The sequence below is a fragment of the Arachis hypogaea genome, chromosome 17 (genome assembly GCF_003086295.3).
Source record: "Arachis hypogaea cultivar Tifrunner chromosome 17, arahy.Tifrunner.gnm2.J5K5, whole genome shotgun sequence".
Classification (NCBI taxonomy): domain Eukaryota; kingdom Viridiplantae; phylum Streptophyta; class Magnoliopsida; order Fabales; family Fabaceae; genus Arachis; species Arachis hypogaea.
The window spans coordinates 129,328,909-129,348,453 of NC_092052.1; the positions used below are offsets into that span (position 1 = coordinate 129,328,909).

Below are 19,545 nucleotides of genomic sequence, written 5' to 3' on the forward strand. Positions count from 1 at the left end.
TAACATATAATAAATTAATTTATATTTTAATATTATATTTAATTTAAAATAAATATAAAAATTAAATAATAAACTTAAAATTTTAAAAATTAAATATAAATATTTTTAAAAATATTATTAAATTTATAATTTTAGTCTCTAAAAATATTAGGATGTATTTCGTTTGAATTTTTGTTTTTTATTTTTATTTTTAATAATTTTTGTTTTTAAAATTTTAAAAAAATAATAAAAATTTTATATTATTTTTTATAAAATTTTAGAAATAAAAATTATTAAAAATAAAAATAAAAATACAAATCAATTTTTTTTTATTTTATAAAAGTATGATTGAAATTTAATTGTTAATTTCTGACTATCTAATACAATCTTGAGATGTAATTTCCGGTGTCAACAAACGCACCCTAAAAGTGACAAATTAATGTTCACTCTCTCTCTCTCTCTTTCAATTTTCTATCTTTCTCTTGATGACAGATACAAATTTGACAGTTTGAGTATTGCAGTAAAACACCACAACCCCACCCCCTCACCCCCTTCCACATTTCTATTTCATCCTCCTGCTACCATTTTTCTTTCCTTCTTCACTTTTGTGTTTGCTAAGCTTCTTCAACCTCTTTCCCTTTTTCTTTTTTCTTTTTCTTTCTTTCTTTCTTTCTTTCTTTCTTTCTGTAGCCTTAGCCTACATACACGTACGCCTTTCGTTTGTGACCGTGTCTACTATTTCTACTTCCTGGTCATTCTTCCTTCAAGCTCAGAGGCTACCTACCTAACTAGCTCAACCTTTTTTAGTCTTATCTCTTTCTCTCTTCTTCTCTCTCTCTCTCTCTCTCTCTCTTCCCCGGTGCATGTGGCGGATCAACCGGTCACTGTTTCCATAATTCAGCTCCTAGAACCCAACACTTTCCACTGGGAAAATCTCACTTCTTTTTCTTGCATGTGAGTCATTTTATTTCTCTCTCTCTCTCTCTCTCTCTCTCTATATATATATATATATATATATATTAATTTTTTTTATATATTTGTATTTTTGGTATATCCCTTTTGTTTATTTACAGAGGAAATTGATGACTACCCAGAAGAGAAAAAAGGGAAGGGGAGGGGGGAGGGGATAGGATTTTTCAATCTGGAAAATTTTTAATTGCTCAGATTTGCTCTCTGGAGCTAAAAACTTGATTTTTTTTTGTCCCTCTTCTTTGCCTACAAGTGATTTTTTTTAAAAGGAAAAAGTTTGGGATTGTTCTCTCTGCTTTGGGAAATGGCATGGACCTCTTTGGGGTTGTTGGCATTGTCCCACATGTTCTCTACCTTCTCTGTTTCTGTTATCAAGAAATAACGTTTCTTGAATTTCTAATCTCCCAACTTCAGTTTGGTGGTTCCCTTTTCTGTGAGATGAGCAATGTCTTGTAAAGCCGAAATTTTTCTTGCAAAAATTCAATTTTTCCCAAGTATAGCATAGTAGTATCTTGCTATTCTAGTGCCCATTGATTCTTCTCAGATGAATCTTTCTTTACCAGTTTTGAAATGAAGCATGTCTAGTTTCAATTTCAATTTTCAACTGTTTATTCTTATGCTTGTGGTAAGATTTTTAATGTGATTCATGGTTTTTGCTATGAGAAGTTGCATTTGTTAATCTTGCTTTCAGTATTCAGTTGCATATTTAGTTCTTGTACCTCAATCACAGACTTCAAAATACAGATTCTTCATCTTTGTTTTGTAGATTGGATGGAAGAAACTTCTGATTTTCGAAATTGGGATGAGTTGATTCCCGATGCATTAGGTGTAATCTTCACCAACCTCTCTCTGCAAGAGAGGGTGACCGTGATCCCAATTGTATGCAAATCATGGGCTAGAGCAGTAGCTGGACCTTACTGCTGGCAAGAGATAGACATCAAAGAATGGAGCAGCCGGTACCAGCCGGAACAGCTCGACCGGATGCTCGAAATGCTAGTCGCAAGAAGCTGTGGATCGCTCCGAAAACTGTGTGTTTCTGGTCTCCAAAATGAGAGGATCTTCACTGTCATTGCTGAAAAGTAAGCATAGATTTAACAGTTTCAATTAAGGCTAGGCCATTGCTTAAGTTACTGCAATTATTATGTGGATATATGCTTTAGTGATTGTTAATATTATGATGCTAATTGCTAAAATCCTAAATGTAGGACTTCAATTTTACACATTCTCATTGCAATGTTACTAGGCTGCCTGATGACATTAAAATTCAATTAATTAGTCCTTGTTGTGTGTCTCCTAGGCTACATTGTTGGTTTTTGAATATTCTTCTCTTGTTATTAAAATTCCTTCTGATAACAATTTCTATGCACTGAGTGTTAGAAAATTTTACACTTTCAATCAATAGAAAGTTGGAATGATAATAGATACTTACATAGCATAATCTGGCACTTTCTTGAACTTCTTTTGGTTGACATGGTAAAACTTTTTACATCAATCAGAGTAAAAAATTTAAACATTGTTTTGTTATTATTCTTTGTTACTTACACAGTTGTTCTTTTATCATTATACAAGTGCCTGCTCCCTCCAGACTTTGCGACTGCCGCGGAGCAGTATGAGTGATTCCATTGTGGAACAGATTGCTGGAAGGCTTTCCATGATTTCATTCTTGGATGTGAGCTACTGTCTCAAAATGGGTGCGCACGGGCTAGAGATGATCGGCAAGAACTGCAAACTACTAGAAGGATTGTGCCGGAACATGCACCCATTGGACACAGCTGGGAAGCCCTTAAAAGATGATGAGGCAAATGCAATTGCCTCCACGATGCCAAAGCTGAAGCATCTCGAAATGGCTTACCACCTAATCAGCACCTCGGGTGTTCTTCAAATCCTCTCAAACTGCCCTAAGCTCGAGTTCTTGGATCAGAGGGGGTGTTGGGGTGTCACACTCGATAACTTGTTCTTGAAGCAGAAATTTCCAAAGCTGCAGGTCTTGGGGCCGCTTGTTCTTGACACCCACGATAGCGATGGATGGGAAGACTTCTCAGATATTTCGGATTCTTCCGAGTATTTGGCATGGGATTTTGTGGCCGGTGGCGAGGGCGAATACTATGTGGATGATGATAGTGATAGTTATGAAGGGATGTGGAATGATGAAGATGAAAGGTTGTTAGATGAGCTTCATTTCAGGTTTTATGAAGGGATAGAAGATGCTGGAATGTATTGGCCTCCATCTCCTTAAGCTAATCTTGTGTTGCATCAAATGTGAATGGCATGCTTTACTAGTTGTAACTTTTTTCATCTGTTCTTGACTCTCCTATATCATGTCCATTTCTATGGACAAATGAAGTTTGGTTTTTGCTTTCCCTGTATCATATAAGTTCATAACCGAGTAGCACCAGAAATCTTAACTACCTTGCATGCTTTGTGACAATATTTAATGGGTGTAAAAAACATTTTGCAACCTCAGATTTTGATAAGTATTAGAGTTAAAACAACTTAAATAATAAATACACATAACTTTCAATACATTAGGGGTGGCAATATGTACCCTACCCGCGGGTACCCAACCCGACCCCACCCGGTCGGGTAGGGTTGCCAACTCGATCTGCAGCGGGTAAGGTAGGGTGCGGGTAGGGTTTTTGTGCGGGTCCGGTAGGGTGCGGGTTGAGTCTCAACTTTACCCGACCAACCCGCACCCTATATATGTATATGTTATATACTTATATAAAAATATATTTTAAGTAGATGTTGAACTAAAGACTTCTCACTAAATACAAAATATCCTTAGTCATTAAAAGAATATCATTAATTGATAATTTAATAAACTTTTTTATATAAAAGTCAGTTCTATTTTAAATTGTCATCAAGTTATATAATAACGTTGTATTTTTTTTGTAACCTGTGGGTAGGGTCGGGTACCCGCGGATTAAGAGCAGATAGGTTAGGATTGAGATATTCTCAACCCGTGGATAGGGTTGAGTTTATATAAAAATCTCAACCTGCGGGTAGGGTTAGGATTGACTCTAAATCCTACCATACCCTACCCATTGCCACCCCTACAATACACTCCATCCTTTCTGTTTCCTTAACAAAATATCTAGATTCACATACATTGAAATGAATTAAAAGTGCTATTTATATATTATCCAAATCCTTTTCAAGCTGAATCACACACTTGGATGAGATGACTCTAGAGTCTTGAAAACTACATTAGAAACATTTGTTAAGGAAACTTGATCATGATTTTCATCTTGTGCAAGTATCCCTGCCCTACTTTATGAATTGGTTTGAAAATATCTATCATGTATAATATATTTATGGCCTATATTATCGGTGTTGTTGGGAGGAAAGTGAAAGAAAGCACCAAAAATGGATGACGTAATTAAAAAAAAGTTGTCGGTTGAAGACGTGGCAATTGTTAACAGGGTCCATGACTATGAACTTCATTATAACATACAACCTGCTATCATTCTTTTTCTAAATTGGCCCCGTGAATGATATTTTTTCTTTCTTTTTTGTTTTGCTTTGTGAGCCTTCTATTTTCCTGTTCCCACTACATCAAACATGGTTGGAAACAAGGACATCTTGTTTCCACCTATCACCTTCTCTCCTTTGCTCTTTGGAGAAAGTCAAGGCCTATTTTTTTGTGTGTATCTTTTAATAGCTTTGTTAATTTCGAACGCAACTAGCTAAAATTCTGTGTTACATTAATGCTAGTACATAATCTATTTGGTGGGTACAAGTAGAGTGTAAAAACTATTAAATTAATGAATTAAGAAACAAAATTTGATAATTAGGATTTAGGGCTTTCACTTTCCGCCTTACTCATCCCGCTTACTAAAATATTTTAATGTATAGATTCTGAACGGACACAAGATATAACATGATATGAACATATAAATTTTAAATTTATATATATATATATATATATATATATATATATATATAATATAAAGTATTTTTTAGATAAATTGTAATAATATTTTAATATTTTTTAATTATATAACGTATTTAAAATAATTTTTTGTTTTAATAAATAATAATATAGACTATTTTTAAACTCATTGAAAGAATATATATATATATATATATATATATATATATATATATATATATATTAAGAATAAGACTGAATACGTTGATACGTGATGGTATTTATGTTTAAGCATGTCTGAAAAAATATTTTTTAATTTTTTATTAAGACAGAGTTGAACACAAAAAATATGTTTGTTGGACGAATGTCGAATGAGTATCATGTTCAAAATGTGTTCAATATACGAACACATCAACTTAGCTAAGTATTCGTGCTTTATAGATAAAAAGATACATTTCAAGTGCAAAATGATATTATTATTAGATGAGTAATGATTGAAAATCTTAATTTATTTTTTAATTTTTTAATATTTAAATAAGTAAAAAATTTAAATAAATGTTATTTTTTAAAATACTAAAAATACAAAAAAATTCAAAATTGTTTATTTAAAAATTAAGAAAAGAGAATACACTACAATAAAAATTAATTTTAGTAATAAATTTTTAATAATAATAATATAATAACTACTATATGTATTATTTAATTTATATTTTTGTGACAATTATATATTTGTCATTATTATTATATTATAATTACAGTTTTATATTTTTTACGGCCATTAAACAAGACTTACGAGTAATTGTATTAGCAACAAAGCATAAAACGATTAATTTCTAATTTTCAATACATATATTAACAGTTATTTTTATTTTTATTGCCGTTAAAAATCAAATAAAATTAAAAGTGATTTTTCTAACCGTGATAAATGACCAAGCACATAGAGGTTTTTTTTTGTTATAGATAAGTTCTGAAGCTGAACTCGGTATATCAGCTAACTTTTTGAGTCCATACAAAGAACACCTTGATCTATTGGTATTGAATATTATAAATAAATGATTTGATACATACCTAACGTTCCCAATCTAATTCCAATCCTTATACCTCTTAAATATCACTGAATTGAACATCGGAAGCTTAGCTCTTTCCTACTCTTTTTTATTCAGGACTAGTTTGTAAACACCTAAATATTTTAGAAGCTAAAATAATGGTTTATTCTAATTTGTTGTGTGTTTGATTTTTAGTTTTACACTTAGTTTTTGTTTTTCCATTCTAAAATTGAATTAACTCATGAGTGTTTATTGATACTATCATTCAGGTATACAAATATTATAATAACACTCTAGAAAGTAATAAGTACTGATAACATTCCTGTAGTAAAACTTTAGCTCCAAATTAAAGTATTCTTCACAAAAAAAAAAAAAAAATCGCTTATACTAATGTGAAAGATGAATTCCTTTTCAGATATGCACTAGGGACCTGCAGTGTCTGTTTCTTGGTTTGCCTTGTTTTGTTCCCTTCAAAATGGGGTTCCGATTCAGTGGAAAAAGATGACATTTTTTCACTGTCTTTGGTTAACTAAACACCATGTGTATCAGTCACCGTACTTTATTCTCTGGGTCCCAAACATATATATAATTACATTATTGGAGTCATACATCAAATTCATTTCTATATGGTTTTGATTTTTCAATCACTCTATATGCAAAATTTCAATAAAGAACTAATCAAACAAAAAAACAAATATTAAGTATTTAAATAGCAAATCTGTCTCATGTACCAAAAATATATATATTAAGAAAGGTATAAAGAACAAAAGTGGTCTTTGTATGAATATTTTGTAAAGAACATTCACGATTCATGCACTTATGATGATAGCTTGTCAAAGGAATATGTTTTCAGCAAAATTTAAGGAAAACGGTGTTTCCAGGAATGTCTCTCGGGCTGCGTTTGTTTACAGAGACAGGACACTGAGACAGGAATACTGAGACACAAAATCGTGTTTGGCAGAGAAGACATGGACAGAGACAATGTGTTCAGAGATACTGAATTAGTGTATTTTGTGTCCATCCTGACAGAAAGGACACGAAGACACTAATAAAGAACACAACTTATTTTTTATTTTTTTTTATTATTCTTGTTAATTTTTCATAATTATATTTTTTATTGTTATATTTTTCATCTCAAATTTTTTGAATGAAAGAAAATAAGAATAAATCAAATTTTTATAATTTGTTTTAGTTTATCACCAAACATAATACAAGAACACAAAATTTTATATTTCTGTCCATTAATATCTTATCATATCCTATTTTCAGTGTCTTGTCTTATCTTATTCTTAGAAACAAACGCAGCCTCATGGATCGTATACTTCTTCATAATATTATTATTATTATTATTATTATTATTATTATTATTATTATTATTATTATGCTAGGTTTAAGTTCAACGTTGTACTGTAGTATAATAGTAAGTAGTCACATGATTACATGTGATGATGTTTTTGGATCTTGCAGGCTATCATGACTTCAATCCATCCTTTGAAACTTGTGTCCAACCATGCACATTGTTTTATGGAGTCCAGATAGAACTGAACTTCAGACAAATAAACCTATTAATTTGATGGCACGTGGTTAAGAAATTCCAAATTAATTAATTAGGATGACTAATGTAAATTATAGTAGTAGTAGTAGCAGCAGCAGTAGTAAGTACAAATGAATGGATCAATTATTCAACTCCATTAATTAAATTAATTAAATGAATTAGGCACACGCTGTGGTACTAGTGTTAGGAATTTGTCCCATGTTATTTTATGTACAAATTTCCGTTTTGTAGTTACCATGATTGTGAATGAATACTAATAAGGTGTGAAGGTTTCGTCTTTGTCTAGATTGTCCAATAGCGAAGGCAAGGTTCTAGGACCACAAAAAGGGCACAGTCCTCACTTTTTAGTTTTTACACATATGGTGCCTATGTGCTTTCTCCATGATCCGATTTGCAGGAATATACAATTTTGCCACTATGTTTTTGTGTTTGTGTTTCAGCTGCTTCATATATAATTCTTCTTCATACTTCATGATTAAAAATAAGCTGTGGTCCCCAAACAGATCACACTACTCAACTCACTCACACACATGCATTGACATCAACATTTCTCCTCCCTTCTTTTCCCTGCTTTAACTTGATTGCAAATTTGCAATGATGGCCCATGTTATTTCAGTTTTAAAATCTTGTGCGAGTTAATAATTAAATTGGTCGTTAAAATTATATTAAAATTTTAATTTAATCTTTAAAATTTTAATTTATTTAATTTAGTCTCTTAATTAATATTTGTGACTCTCATGTTAGTCTCTAATAGAAATGATAATACTATTAGGATCCGCGAATATTCATTCTGCTCCAATCCGATTGAGGTAGGTTTTGGCATAGCAAAATCTTAAAAAGGGTCGGCTTTAGGTAATACTTGCTTTTATTCGCTTTCGGTATATATAATATATGTAATATATGTAAAATAGTTAGTAAAATGATTAATAATATTATATCATCGTAAAGTTTTTACTTTAATTTATGTTATGTATATGGTGATGGCTATATAAATTTTAAAATTTAATTTTATTTGTTGAATTTTAATAATGCATGATAGGGATGGGTATGGGTATGGGTCAGGCGGATACTTGTAGAGACCACTTAAAGTTGGATTTTTACTATCTACAGGTAAAAGTGGGGACAGATTCTATGCAAGTTATTGTAGGATGGAACGGGGTCAGATAGTTAAGGCAAAAATCCGTCTCATTGCCACCATTATGGTCCCTTATCCTAATTTCATCATAGAACTGTTAAATGCGAGTTAAAATAGACTGCTGCCACGCCCAATTTGTTCTTTAAAAAGCCTTTAAAACCTTTAAGTAAAATTAGTATTAGGGTTTTAAATATTTCATATGAAATAAATTGAGATAAAAAAGTTTAAGGTAATCAATAGGAAATCTAGCGTGATAGCTATCAGTCCATTTTAATATGCTGTTAATGATTCAGTGATAAAAATAAGGCCACGAACTTAACGAGTCATAAATATTAAGTTAGGAGATTAATTTAAGTAAATTGAATATTTAGAAACTAAAAATTTGAATATTAATTTGAATTCAATATCTATAAAAATTCAAATACAAAGCTCAAGACATGAGGTGTTAAACTTTTGGAGAGATGAGTCATACCAAAATTTATGAGTGAAAAAAAATCGATGAAGCATGATATTTTTCTTTGCAAGTATATATTTTACAATAATTCTATATGAACAACTTCATAGTTTGCACAACTAAGGCTGATAATTTTTTTATAATTGTAAAAAGTGTTCAAGAAGCGGAGTTTATAGTGCAAATTTAAAAAATATGGGATTGAGAAAAAAACAAAAAAATTGAAATGAAATGCAAGGAAAAACTTGAAATACCTTTTTTACTAATTTTGTTTTGTTTGTCACTCTCCTTCCCCACCAAAAATGAACAAAAATTACCATTCCAACTAGGGGTGTTCATGGATTGGATCCGATCCGCATATCCACGGTGTTTATCCGAATCTGATCCGAAAATTGCGGATATGGATCCGATCCGCAAGGCTTTCGGATCGGATCGGATCGGATCCGCACACTAGTCGGATCGGATTGCGGATTTTGTGTTAGTATCCGCATATCCGCGTATCCGCAAAAATAAAGAAATAAATAAGTAAATATTCTTTTTATGTTTTATTTCAACTAATAATTATCATATATGTTGTATTATTTTAATTTATTATTCAAGAAAAGTATGTTTAATATTATTTTAAGAGTAAACATATTTAAAAGAATAGAAAAAATGAATTTTATTGATAATTTTTTAATAAAAATAAACTTTTAAAAATATTTTTGTGTTTTGCGGATATATCCGATATCCGATCCGATCTGATCCGCAAATGTATGGAACGGATCGGATCGGATCGGATCCAACCTTAAAAATTGCGGATATTAGATCTGATGATTTTAGTGCGTATCAGATCGAAATTTTGGCCATATCCGATCCGATCCGATCCGCGTTCACCCCTAATTCTAACGTTTTCATATAAAAGTTCATCCTCTCTCTTACCCACCTAAAATCATTTCCTTCTCATGGCACAAATATGCTCCTCCAAAATAAAGTCGATCCATCCTCCATCAAGCAAATTAGTGGTTAGCAGCAAAAAACTATCTTCAGTTTTCATGATATTTTCTTTTTTCTTATAAGAGTTTTGTCTTTAATTTATTTTTTAGTCGAGAAGCCTTGTCATTGAAGTGTCTTTTTTTTTTTTTAGGAAAAACTATCAAAAGTACCCATGAAGTTTACGAACGCTGACAAAAGTACCCATAAACTAAGGAAATTAACGTTGTATCCATGAAAGATGGGTTCCATATGACAAAAGTATCCAAATCCTAATTTTTTGTTGATTTTTTAATAAAATTCCTAAACTACCCCACCCTAACCCCATTCTACCGTCACTCCCTCTCTTCTCTTCTTCCTCTCTCCTCACTTATCCCTCAAAAACCCTCACAGAGTCACAGAAACTCTCCTCCTACCTCCTCATTGCCGTCCGCCACCCACTTACTCCATTACCGCCAATCTTTTTCCATCTCACTATTAAGGTGAATACAATACCTTCATCGCACACCTGTGACCCAACCTGAGGAAAATGCTGCCGTGGCGCGCCTGTTGCAGCCGAGGAGAACGTCGTCGTGGCGCGTCTGACCCAGCCGAGGAGAACACCGTCGTTGCACACCTGAGAAGAGAGAGGGGTCGTGGTACTCTTGCATGCAGAAAGTGAGTTCGGTAAAGAGAAATCAGAGAAGAAAGGTTGTAGGAGTAGTTTTGGACTCCATGGCAAGAGTTGGTACAAATTGAGTTATGAAAGGTTGAAAAAGTGAGTTGAGGTTGAGTGTAGGGTAGTTTAAGAATTTTATTAAAAAATCAACAAAAAATTAAGATTTGGATACTTTTGTCATACGGAACCCATCTTTCATGGGTACAACGTTAATTTTCTTAATTTATGGGTACTTTTGTCAACGTTCGTAAACTTCATGAGTACTTTTGGTAGTTTTTCCCTTTTTTTTTTAATGCTAAAATAAAAAGGTCATGATTTGAATGGTACTCCAATCATTTGTGTTGACTTGAAGGTTTTATTTTCTCAGAAATTGTGAGGATAGCACCAAATAAATGTTAGATAAATTGCTTCTATTTTTGGACAGAATAAATTGCTTTTTTCTTTTTATAAACTAAAGGGTTAGATTTTGGGCTTTGTTCATCATGATAAAAAAAAAAACTAACTAGTTCTTTTGGAGGAGAGTCAAAAAGTGAAATCCTATCTCTTTCTTGCTTCGCTAATTAATCAGCATAATAATTGGCTTTTTCTGTAAATGCATTTTGTAACGACCAACTCTTAACACGTTATGATCGTACTAAAAATAAAGGGTTATTGGTCTGTTTTTCTTTATTATCTATTTAATATTAAACCTTTATATCGATGTCGCATTTCAGTTTTAAGAAAATTTCAAAAAATTTTTTGCTTTTATTCTTTAAAATCATATATAAAAGATTCTCCAGGTAATAATAATCGCATAAATACTAACAATAATAAATATTACACCAATGAAATTAAATGAAACTCAAATACAATACCTACTCTTTTGTATAAAATAAAATCTTAACCAACAAGAGTGAGGAAACTCTATAAAGGTAATTAGGTTCATAAAACGGAATTCATTACCTGTCCGCAGCTTCACATTGATTTTTCAAGCCTGCAACACTGAAAAGGGTGAAAATTTTGGGGTGAGAACTAACCACTCATTCTCAGCAGAGAATGAGAATGCAGTAAAAATAAAGAATCAAATACAAATAATCAACTTATAATTCAAGAATGATTATCCTAATGAAACCCTTAAAATTCCTCGAGTCCTAATTTAAACAAGGGTAAAGTATACTTTTTATCCTTAAAGTTTGGCAAAAGTTTCAAAAATACCCCTAAGTTTTATTTTGTTTCAATTTTGTCCCAAAAATTTTCGATTTGCATCAAATATACCCTTGACGGATAAATTTTCAAAAAAATTTAAGACCAATCTAACAATAATGCATGAAAATTATGCTTGATTTGCTTGTATTGAGGGTTGTTCTTATGAAATTGTTGTTGAATTGGTCTTAAATTTTTTGAAAAATTAGCCATCAGGGGTATATTTGATGCAAATCGAAAACTTTTGGGACAAAATTGAAACAAAATAAAACTTAGGGGTATTTTTGAAACTTTTGTCAAACTTTAGGGACAAAAAATATACTTTACCCTTTAAACAATTTAGTTATTTTCCTTCAAATTACATTATTTGATCAATTTTCAGTTACATTAATCAATCCACAGTTATATCAGTCCTTAATCATCTCAATTAACAGTCACATTTATAAACTAACAAACACAGGCCAGGTATATAATACAAACGTACAAATAATTTACGTAAGTCAAATAGCAGAAAATTTCACAGATAGCCTAACACAGCAATAGAAAGAACACTCAAGCAATTCATACAAATGCATATGATGAAGGTCTATTCCTATACAGGCCGTGAGCTCACATGTCGGTCCGTTGCCCGTTATCTGACAGTGGTCCTGAGATAGGCATTACGAATCGCCGTCCCTACCTCAGCCAATGTCCCTTCCATGAGCGTTACGTATCACTGTCCTCATGGAGAACTTTCCTTTCAGTCTCAAGTGAGCGTTACGTATCGCCGTCCCCACTAAGCCTTATCATTCGGGTCTCAAGTGAGCGTCCCCACTGAGCCTCATGCACAATATCTCAAGTGAGCGTTATATTTTGCCTTTCTCACGAGATTGTGCTCAAAATCAAATTCTTTAATTCAAATCATTCAATCTTTTTCAGTCTTTTCCTCAATCTTTATTCCTCAACCTTAATTCCTTAAACCTTAATCTTTAAACATTTCTTGACCTTATCTTTACCCCTTTTTTTAACCTTTTTCTATAACCTTATCTTTTCTTTACTTATATCCTTAATCATTACCCTCATATAATTTTTTAAATTTTTTCTTATTCTTCTTAAGCCTTCTTTACTTCAAACCTTAATCTTTAAATTTACTTTATTTTTATTACTTTAACGAATTTAATTCATACTATTTTAAAATACCGTAACCATTTATTTTTAGCTATCAAATATCCAATTTATTAATCATACATCCTATGTACAATTTACACAATTCAAATTAACTAAATCCTATATTTTATAAAATTTCGGACATAACCTCCCTTAAAAATAGGACTTAACCACCCTCAAGGATTCCCTCATTCATAACAATTCTCAAGATTCTTAACAACGATCAAAACAATAGAATTTTTAATAATCAACTTATCATAATTCAATTAAAATCAAAATTCCCAGCCAAATTATCACAATAATCATCCAATCAACTATCATACAAAATTACACTAAAATCAATCACAATTTTGGTCACAAATTTAAATCAAACTCATCAATTAATCGTTCTGAACTATTATACATATTTGTAATTATTTAATAGGCCTTATAAGCATTCTTAAATCAAAATCTTTAATTTTAAAAATGAAGCTCCCTACCTCGATGTTGAAATTAAGAAAAACTAAACTAAAGGCGGGATTGTGACGTGACGACTGGCTGAACCGCAACCAGCAACACAACAGCTTTATTCCTTCGAACAGAACCGGCGGTAGCTCCGACAGCTACCTCTAATGGCGGCGGCAGCGGAGTAACTCACAGTAATAACTTCATTTAACTTAAACACTTTAACGACAACCCTCACAACAATAATGGAACAACTTAGGCGAACAAAGAGATCAGAAATAGGGGGTAAAGCTCACGAGGATAGTGGCAGCTCCAACGGTGGTTCTCCGATGATAACAACGCCGTCCCCGGTAGCCAGGCACGACGACACGTCCCTCCAGTGGCGGCTTTGAATCAACGATGACGGGAGATTCGGCGGCGAGCCCTAACAGCGGCAGCGGCGATGACTGGCGCGACGCCGGCAACGACGCGCAGTGGCGACGTGGGACAGCTCCTCCTCTTTGCATCTGGCTCTCTGCCTGGCCCTTCTTTCTCATGTGTGATGCTCTCTTTCTCGACATCTCCTCTCTCTCGCGCATCTCCAGTGACGACGGCTGTGAACTCGACAGTAGCACCTAGGCGCGACGGCTGCGGCAGCAGGACGTGGTGTGGCGGTGACGACTGGGCGCAGTCAAGGTTGTCAAACTCGCGAGTCTAGGTAAACTCGTGGAGCTGACCTAGACTCGACTCATAGACTTGTACGAGTTTACCTGTTATACATTTTTTATAAAAAAATATATATAGCATGTATAATATATATATTTACTCAGATATAGACATTCAAACCTAACAATTTCAACATCAAAACACATAATAAATTAACATAATACTACAATTACAAGTTACAACAAGTACTTTGGATCACACATTTAAATCTTTCACAAGTATCTATCTAGTTCAACATAAAACACACAATTACACAATCAAAGGTTCATAAGACACAACCAAAACACAAAAGAAAACAACAAAGCAACAATTAAATTTCTAATAAACTCTAAAACTCAAATCCTCCAATATCTTCATCTTCCATGGCATCAACATCATCATCTTCACCATCTTCATCAGAAACATCATTTCTTTCAGGCTCAGGTTCAACACGGCCAACAAAATCATCATCATCATTCACATGTTCATCTTCTTCCTCTATTAAATTTTGTTGTGGATCCCCAATAAACTCATTCTCACCTCCCTCACCCATGTTGAATTCATTACTATTCATACCTGGAATAGCATTCATTACTATTTGGATCAACAACCCAAACAACAAATTCAGATTCAGATTATCCACTAACTAAATTCGGATTCAGATTATCCACTAACTAAATTCATAACTAACACTAGTTTCAGCTACACTTACAATAATAATGTTCAAAAGATGAAAAATTTTCAGCATCAGAAGACTTAATCATCACTCCAATACGCACTTTATCACACAACAAATACATTTTCATTTAAACTAACAATTCAGACTTCAGAGTTTCAATTAAACTAACACAGTAACACTAACAATTCAGACTTCAGAGTTTTAGTCAGATATTTTAAAGTTTCAATTCAGACTTCAGAGTTTCAATTAAGATATTTTAGAGTTTCAATTCAGACTTCAGAGTTTCAGTAAACTAAACATAACTACATAAGTACATAACAGAAGCAGAAAACAAAAGAAAAAAAATATATAACAGAAGCACTATCCACACATTTTAACCATGATTGAAGCATGAAGCATGAAGCACAGAAGCAGGCAAGCAGCATCAGTTTTTTTTCACACATTAATTTTTTTTTTCAACAGATCAAACGCAGATCAGGGCCTTAATAAATTTGCAGAATTGAATAATTGATACTAAAATTGTTAGCATTTGAATAATTGAATTAGTTTAACAAAATTACCTTGAGATCGGCAGACTTGAAGCAGATCGTCAGTGATTCAGTGAAGAACAACTGAACAAGGCCGACGAGGGCAGAACAGGGGAGGGGAGGCAAACGGCGTGGTGGTGGGCTCTGGCGCTGTGCGACTTTGCGTGGTGGTCCTTCACTGCGTGGTGGTGACCTAGTGGGCTCTGCGACGCTGCGTGGGTGAGCGGTGGGGGATGAGGGATGAGGCAAGGGGAGGTGAGAAGGCGAGGGATCCGTCTGGACTCTGGCGTCCGGCCTCTGCGTGGCGACGCAGACAACGGCGCCGGTAGATGGTGGAGGGAGTGAGGAGTGAAGCTGGCCGTGAGGGCTTGGTGGAGGGAGTCACTGAGGGTTTCGAACTTCACTTCTTCATTAGTGGGTGTGGGTTACACTTACCGGGTTTGGGTTAGCCACTTAGCTGTAGGGTTTTTTTTTTCCTGGGCCAAAACGACGCCGTTTTGGCGAAAATGGGCAACAAAATTAAACTCGCTGACTCGCTAGCAAACTCGCGAGTTTGAACGATTTTTTCTGAGTCTAGCCGAGTCAACCCAAGTCTACCCAGAAACGAGTTTATGTCTGAGTCAACTCAATTCCACTACCTAAACTCGTAAACTCGTACGAGTTTATGAGTTAACTCGCGAGTTTGACAACCATGGGCGCAGTCTCCCCCTCCTCTTCTCTTCTTCCTTCTTCCCCTCTGCTCTCTCGGATCTCTCTCTTTTTCATTTCTTTATTTTTTGTCCATATTGGTGGGTGTGTGTGTGTGGTGAGGAGTTTTTGGGAAGGGAAGGGAAGTGGTGGCCGGGAGAAGGAAAATGTTATGGTTAGGGTTAAGGGAATGAGTGGCGGTAAGTGAGTGTGGATTAGAGTAAAATTAGGGTTAGGATTAAAAAGGATAAGGGTAAAATAGGTATTTTAATACACTTAAAAAATAGAGTAGTAATTGAAAACTAAATATAATTCAATATAATTATTTTTAAAAATATTATTTTTTTATCAACTTACAAATTATTCTCAAATAAGTACTCTAATTTTAAAATTAGAGATAATCAAATTAATTTTTTCTTTATTCATAAGATAAAATTTAAAATCTCAATATTCAAATTAAACTATATAAAATTCTCACTATTTTTTAATTGCTAAAGTTTTAAATTTTAAATAAAAAAACTCAATTATTATAAAAATTATATGAGTTTTAATTAATTTAAACTCAAAGTCCATAACTTTGATTTAATTTTTTTGGTAAAATAATTTTCTGAAAATAAAATTATAATTAAGTTTAATAATTCACAAATAACTCATTATTTAATTTTCAAAAATTCGGGATGTTACACATTTGAATTTTAGTTCCCATGATTTTTATTTCATTTGAAGTATGCTTTTGATGACTGTGTTGCATATTTGCTCATTTTTTTGCTCCTTGGTGATGCTGTTGAAAGCTATTTCAGAGTACATTTTCACCACCAATCTTTGCATCCTTAACTCCCATGACATCTGCAATCCATGGAGCACTCTCCATAGCTTAGCCTGTTGAACCATACAATATCGTAAATTCGCCATGAATCCTGTAACCTTCTTTCCCTGATAAATTCTCAGAATCCCTCCACAACCTGCCTTCTTTTCTATGGAATTCATTGCTTCGTCAGTATTTAACTTTATCTATCTTCTTAAAGGGAGTTTCCATTTCACCTTTATTTGAATTTGGGATTTTTTAGGTTTTAACATATTTTTTTTTTTTTTGCAAAGGTCTCTTTGCTGTTTTTTAGATATTTCTCTCTGATAGCAATTTCATTAAGTGGTCTATTGTATTATGAATTGAAAATTTCTATACATCTTCACTTTCGAATCCACCAGCAGGTGCTTAGGAATTCTTTTGATCAATCAAATGAACTTGACTTTTTTCCAGGTTTTGTACATATTATCTCTTATACAGTCCTCAAAACTAGTCCTAAGAAATTGTGTAAAAGCCCAGGAATTTAGATTCCTCATCCACACCCTTATAGCTTTAGGGCAATCTCTCATGGCATGAAGAGTTGTTTCCTCCTAGTTCTGGCAAAACTAGCACATAGCAAATGTTCCCAAAACTCGTGCCCTTCTATTATTGGTGAAAAGTCTATTGTTAAACAGTTGCCATCTAGATACTATCCTTTCTAATTCCAAAGTCTCTTCCATATGTCATTTTCGCTCCCTTCTCAATACATTGTTAGAGAAGCATCTAGAAGTCTTTGCTACATTAACCTTTAGCCTCGAAAATAACAAAATCTATCCATTATGTCACAAACAATCTTTATTTGATCTAGATTAACCTTTGTAAATACTAGAAGATCATCTACAAATAACATATGCGTGTGAGATAAATAGACCTTGTCTTCCTACCTTCATAGGTTGCCAAATATCCTGTTCTACATCCATCTCAATTAGCTGCAAGCTTGCAACAATTTTTCCATGGCTATCATGAATAAGTAAAGGGAGATTGGTCCCCTTATCTCTAGCCACAAGAAGGTCTAAAATCTTCTATTTTCTATCATTTCATAGCACATTGTAGGTCATTATTGATATACACTCCATTATTAAATTGACAATCTGGCTTGGAAGCCCAAAATCCTCCAAACACAATCTTAAAAAATATTAATTTAAACGGTCGTATACTTTTTCAAAGTCAAACTTAATAGCAATATAACCTCTTCTCCCTTTATTTTTTTTCATAAGGTGCACCATCTCGTTAGCTATTATTATATTGTCTTGAATTCTTCTTTTTGGAACGAAGTTCGACTAGTTTGGTGAAATTCTGTCATTTAACAGGGGTTTCAGTTTCTCAACCACTATCTTCGTGATACATTTATAGTTAACATTACATAGAGCAATAGGCCAAAATTGAGAAATGAATTCTGGAGCTATGACTTTAGGTTCCGTTTGGTTTGTGTATGTATTAAGACATAGACATTGAGACATAGACATAAAATATTTGTGTTTATATATGTTGTTTGGATATGATAGACATGATATTAGTATAATTTCTAATATTATGTTTGGTTATAAAGGACAAGACACTACATAATTAAAAATGATCGTTTTATCCTCTTAATTTAAATTAAAAATTAAATAATTAAAAAAAAGCTATTCAGTTTCTCACTTCCCCCAAATTGGTTCGAGGGTTCCCCCCACCCCACCCTACCCCCAGAAATCTCCCTTCTCTCTAGTTGGCTTCCTCTTTCTTCGCCGTTCGCTGGATCTTCTTTGCGCGGTTCTTATTCTTCTTCTTCTTCTTATTCTTCTTCTTCTTAATTGTTGCGCGTGTATTCGCAGGTCCACTTTTGTTACAGTGTATATTTTACAATGTGTTTGATGATTTGTTTCTGGGTTTAGGGTATTGGGTTTAAGGGTTTGAATGCTTTCTATGGCTGGTAGTGAATTTCTTTCTCAATGATGGACTCAATGTGGACCCTTCAAAACTCCAAATTCTCCTGAATTCAGCTAATCTTCCAATGGTTGGAAAACCCCTATATGGACTTGTCTTTGATTCAATCCACATCTCTGACCAGCATCGTCTTCCCCACATAGCCCTTGGAGGTAAGAACCCAATGTCAAATTGAATTCACATACCCTTTTGTTTTTCAATCTGATTTTGATCACACTAACTCCAAGTTGTGCAATTTGTTAGTTAGGAACTTCAATAATTTGTTTTTGATTTCATGGTATTAGGAAAAGGAAAAGTATAGGGTACCAATATACTATCTGCCAACTTATTAACAACAATAATTAATTATTATATTTTAAACACATGTATAAGGAGACACATCCAGAAAATATATATATAAAGACACTTCTATTAGACATAGTCATAAAAAAGACATTTTTGTTAGACACATCCACAAAGACACTTTCGTTAAACATAGTCATAAACAAGAGTTGGCAAAAGTTGGCAGAAATATTGTTGGTAACGTAGCAGGATTGTTAGAAAAAATAGAGAGACAATAAAAGAGATTGCTTCCATGTGATTGTTATTGTTATAAGAATTGACTGAAACCACCTCATTGGATGTGGTCTTTTGTGGGCTGATTTGTAAAAGTACTACTGCATAAAGGAAAAAAGAATGAAAAAAAGCATTAGGATTAAGAAACTTATTTGACATTATCTCTTAAATTAAATATGAATTTCTTTGCTATTTTTATTAAGGTCTTTTAATACAGCTAGATATTACAATACAA

The 19,545-nt window shown here is 33.1% G+C and overlaps 1 protein-coding gene across 2 annotated transcripts; it reads left to right on the forward strand.

Moving 5' to 3' along the window:
- Positions 1-344: 344 nt before the first annotated feature.
- On the forward strand, positions 345-3,314 carry LOC112764620 (F-box protein FBW2). 2 transcript variants are annotated; one of them, XM_025810305.3, is made up of 3 exons: positions 345-933; positions 1,715-2,027; positions 2,518-3,314. In XM_025810305.3, the coding sequence occupies exons 2-3, from the start codon at positions 1,720-1,722 to the stop codon at positions 3,182-3,184; spliced, it is 975 nt and encodes a 324-aa protein (XP_025666090.1). In that variant the 5' UTR covers positions 345-933; positions 1,715-1,719; the 3' UTR covers positions 3,185-3,314. The 2 variants fall into 2 exon arrangements, with proteins under 2 accessions (XP_025666090.1, XP_072079710.1); XM_072223609.1 differs by having other exon boundaries at positions 503-1,573.
- The last annotated feature ends 16,231 nt before the right edge of the window (positions 3,315-19,545 follow it).

What these genes read in the sequence shown, in the direction of transcription:
- LOC112764620 (XM_025810305.3), top strand. Translation starts at nt 1,720, where the DNA reads ATGGAAGAAACTTCTGATTTTCGAAATTGGGATGAGTTGATTCCCGAT. An exon ending in TTCACTGTCATTGCTGAAAA is followed by an intron (nt 2,028 to 2,517) that starts GTAAGCATAGAT and finishes TCATTATACAAG; the next exon opens with TGCCTGCTCCCTCCAGACTT.